This window comes from Rhagoletis pomonella, unplaced genomic scaffold (genome assembly GCF_013731165.1).
Source record: "Rhagoletis pomonella isolate Grant_MI unplaced genomic scaffold, Rhpom_1.0 Rhpom_scaffold_00005, whole genome shotgun sequence".
Classification (NCBI taxonomy): domain Eukaryota; kingdom Metazoa; phylum Arthropoda; class Insecta; order Diptera; family Tephritidae; genus Rhagoletis; species Rhagoletis pomonella.
In genome coordinates this window covers 16,819,815-16,824,054 of record NW_023458559.1, presented here as the reverse complement: position 1 = coordinate 16,824,054, position 4,240 = coordinate 16,819,815, and the positions used below count along the sequence as shown (strand labels likewise).

The 4,240-nt window shown below is 34.2% G+C and overlaps 1 protein-coding gene across 1 annotated transcript; it reads left to right on the top strand.

Annotated features, from left to right (window-relative positions):
* The first annotated feature begins 2,811 nt into the window (after positions 1–2,811).
* On the top strand, positions 2,812–3,579 carry LOC118740020 (putative nuclease HARBI1). Its single transcript, XM_036471519.1, has 3 exons — positions 2,812–2,979; positions 3,052–3,206; positions 3,429–3,579. Exons 1-3 carry the CDS (start codon positions 2,812–2,814, stop codon positions 3,577–3,579), a joined length of 474 nt encoding a protein of 157 aa, XP_036327412.1.
* The last annotated feature ends 661 nt before the right edge of the window (positions 3,580–4,240 follow it).

Sequence of the window (4,240 nt, the reverse complement as noted above, 5' to 3'; positions counted from 1 at the left end):
TTTTTGAAATTTTGGAAAATGGGCGTGTTATCACCCACATATGACTATATAAGTTTATCTCATTATGTCTAACTAAACGTTCTATCAAAGATGTTTAAAATAGGGGTGAAATCACGCCAGCTTACCATGTACCGGTACTTTTCAGTTGGAAAACATATATTTAATACTTGTGCCGGGTTTTTAATGTTCGGCTCCGCTCGAACTTAGACTTTCTTACTTGTTAGTTTTAAAAATTTCACTAACCATTTTTGCGATACTGCAACCTAAGAAGTTTCACTTCAAAAAGTGTAAATTGTTAAGTTTTTGTATTTCTATAATTTTTACCTTCTTACGAAATTTTATCCTCCGTACCTTTTAAATAACAACAGCAAAAAGTGGACGTACAGCAGCATTTTTTTTTACAATAATCTTTAAATTCCAATATTTCGAAAACAGTTAAGTTTTGGACATCATGTCATACATATAACCAAATTAATCAGAAATGATCTAAATAATACTGTCCATAAATATCTAGGGCGACTTTCCTGGTAACCCTGTAAATGTACATGTGCATGTATTACCATTTCAGGACTTGCCATTTACAATTCATAATTTCGCTGTAGAAAGTCATAAATTTATAGAAAACTGAATGAAAAGCACAAATTCCCCATTATGAGCCACCGAATACAATAAAATGGTTCTTATCATCTGCAGCGTAAAAATGTGGCATAGCCACTTCTCACCATTCTAGCGCCTGCCTAGTACATTGTATGTGTATGCAAATGGTCCAGCGTTGGAAAGCCATTCCAGCTAATGCGAAAATTTATTGTTTGAAAAACAAGTTAATAATTCATGATTTAGTAGCAGCAAAGCAAGCTCAAAATAGTGGATGGAGCAATGGAAAGTGTAACGGTAATTCATAAAGGACAATGAGAGTGCGGGATTTAATGTAACATTCGTATAAACTACGTAAGTTTGTATGTGCATTTACACGTACATGTACATACATATCGTCGTTTAAAGTACAAAACCGCGTATCGTAATTCTGCAAAACCGCGTAACTGACATTTGCTGCCAAAAATTGGATTTGCTCACACAAGAATTTGGCTCAATCCTCATCCATTCGTCCTGAAATATACTAGCCAGAAATGCGATTGCTTTATAAAAAAGAGAACCATTTTGAAATATGAGTGTTTTTACTCTCTAGAAAATAATTTATGCAGACTCACATACGCGGTTTTGCATTATCTTAATACCTGGTTTTGCGTTTTGTTGATACGCGGTTTTATACTTTCAACGACGATATACATAGAGATAAAAACACTCGTATTTCAAAATGGTTCGCTTTTTAACCGACTTCCAAAAAAGGAGGAGGTTATCAGTTCGTCGGAATATTTTTTTTATTTTTTTTTTTACTTTTTTTTTTTATGTATGTTACCGCATAACTTTGGACCGCGTCAACCGATTCAATAATTCTTTTTGCAACGGAAAGGTAGTGTGTCAGAGGTGGTCCCATACTAATTTGGTTTAGATCCGATCATTGAATCATGAAATATATAGATATATATATATTTTTTTTAAGTCGGTTTTTTTTTTGCTAAAAATTACTTGTTTATAAAGCAATCGCAATCCTGGCTAGTATATTTCAGGACGAATGGATAAGGATTGTCAGTTACGTGGTTTTGCAGAATGACGATACGTGGTTTTGTACTTTAAGCGACGATATATGAAATAGAGGTGGTCTACTATTTTCGAAAGTCGCTCCCCGCGCATTTTCGGACAGCTTGAGGATACAAAATAGCGCATTCAAACAAAAAAAGAGCACATGTAGTGAGGAAATCGGAGGCCCACAGAACCTACAGTATAAAAACTCATAAACAAATAGACTTTTATTTATTTGTTTATAAATCTTAAAACAGTCATTTTTCGTGAAAAAGTTTTATCAGCAGTATGATTCAGAATAAATATGCGAACATTTCTTTTGTGCACACTTTCAACCTACACCTATTGCTTAGAGCAGTTTTGTCTAATCAAAGTGAAAATTTTAATATTAACATTTATTTGAAGAGCAATAATAATATATGTATATAAAGTGACTGTGACTGCAGAATAGTTCGGTCGTGTTTTCTATCGCTCTGTGTTTATTTTCATTTATCTCGGAATAATGTCTTTATCAGGCAGGTTCTGGAATCCGAGTGAAAGTGAATATGAATCTATAACCGAGTGAATTTGATTTTGGTGTTCTGAAAACCGAATTTTTAGTTCATTTTAGAACTCGGTTTTTGATTCACGCTGAAAATGAACTAAAGCTGGTGATGAATAAGTAAAGATGAACTTAACAGCTGATAGCTGTCAATTTAACCAAAACAAATAATAAATTTTTGGATAAAAAAACGAAAAATGAGTGCATTAACTACGTTTGCGGCTATTTTAGTAGAAAATGAGAGACTTGCAGAAGAAACCCTTAATAGAAGGATTCTGCGCGATCATTCCAATCCTTTAGATGTCTCTGAATTGGTGTAAGTACTTGGTGTTCGCTCTTAGGGGCAATTTTGTACAAAAAATTTAAATAGGTTCGTATCCAGCTACCGGGTCAACAAAAGTGCATTTAACATGTTATTGGACGTTGTTGTTCTACATTTAAAAGAAACATCCATTCCGGCGCAACTGCAATTGGCGGCCACACTAAAGTTTTTGGAGGAAGGTGGCTTCCAAAAGGCTGTGGGAAAAGATAGTTATATTGCAATGGGTCGTAGTACGGTTGCAAAAGTAATTACACGCGTGCTAAAGATTTTAGAAAAATATATATGTTCCCGGTGGATAAATTTAAGCATGACCGAAGACGAGAAAACGAAATCGAAACAGCATTTTCATCAAAACTTTGGTATACCCGGAGTCATTGGTTGCGTAGACGGGACGCATATTAAAATAACCAAGCCGCATAAAGATTCCAGCCTATTTTACAACAGAAAAGGTTATTTTAGCATCAATGCAATGATTGTAAGTGCTTATTTAACTTATTGACAAAAATTATGCTCGAATTAACTCAATTTTTTGAATATATTTTTGTAGATATGTGATTACAATATGGTAATCAGAGCAGTTGACGCTCGTCGTCCTGGTTCAAGTCATGATGCTTTGATATGGAGTGTCAGCAGAGCTCATGATTACTTCAAACGCAATTACGATAACGGTGAACGCGGCTTGTGGCTTTTAGGTGATGCTGGGTACGCACTTCAACCTTTTTTGTTAACCCCATTTAGAGACCCAAATGTTGGGACAGCACAGCACATATTTAATCTGAAGCATTCTTCAGCGCGTAATGTTGTAGAAAGAACAATAGGGGTTCTAAAAAGCCGATTTAGGTGCCTTTGTCGATCTCTACAATATCAACCTGAAAAGGTGGTGCAAATTACAAATGTTTGCTGTGCATTACATAATATCTGTAGACATTATAAAGTGCAGGAGTTAGTTGAGGCAGGCCCTATGGACGAGGATAATGAACCTGTTGTTGAAGGAATAATAAACGAAGCTACTCTTGATGGCGAGGCTATAATGATAAGGGAGGATATCGCGACGCGCCTATTCTCGAATTCATGAAAAATTAATTTGAATATTTAAAGTGATACAATTTCCTGAAAGTTTAAAGCGCCTTATTGAATAAAATGCTCATATTTATATTCACTTCAATAAAATGAAATGCAATTCACTATTTATTAAAATAAAGTTCAGATTCATATTTAAACCATAACATACATTAATATGTACATTGAAAAATATGTATCTACAGAAAATTATTTACAGAAAACTATTTACAGAAGACTACTTAAATAAAATTATTTACAGAAAATTTTTAACTTAAAACAATTCACTTGAAACTATTCACTTGAAACTATTAACTTAAACATGTAATGCAAACTAAAATTTAATTCATTTCAGTAACTAAAGTTCATATTAGCTACTTCGTTTAGAATGGTTTTTTAAATACATCTTAAGTTCTTCTATTTCAATTTCCTTAAGTTTTAGCTCGTTTTCTTCTTGGCGTAGTCTTTCCATTTGAGCATGGTGACGCTTGTTTTCAACATTCCCTTCCACTAACGCAGCTGTCATTTGTTTAACGGCTTCACAAAGGCTGCTAATGCCACTACTTACATTCTTTGTGGCCTCCACATTTTCTGTAAGTCCTTCTGCTAAGGAATTCATTGCATTTGTTTGCTCGCTAATGTTCGACTTTAGAGCATCAGTCACCATAGGTTCCCGT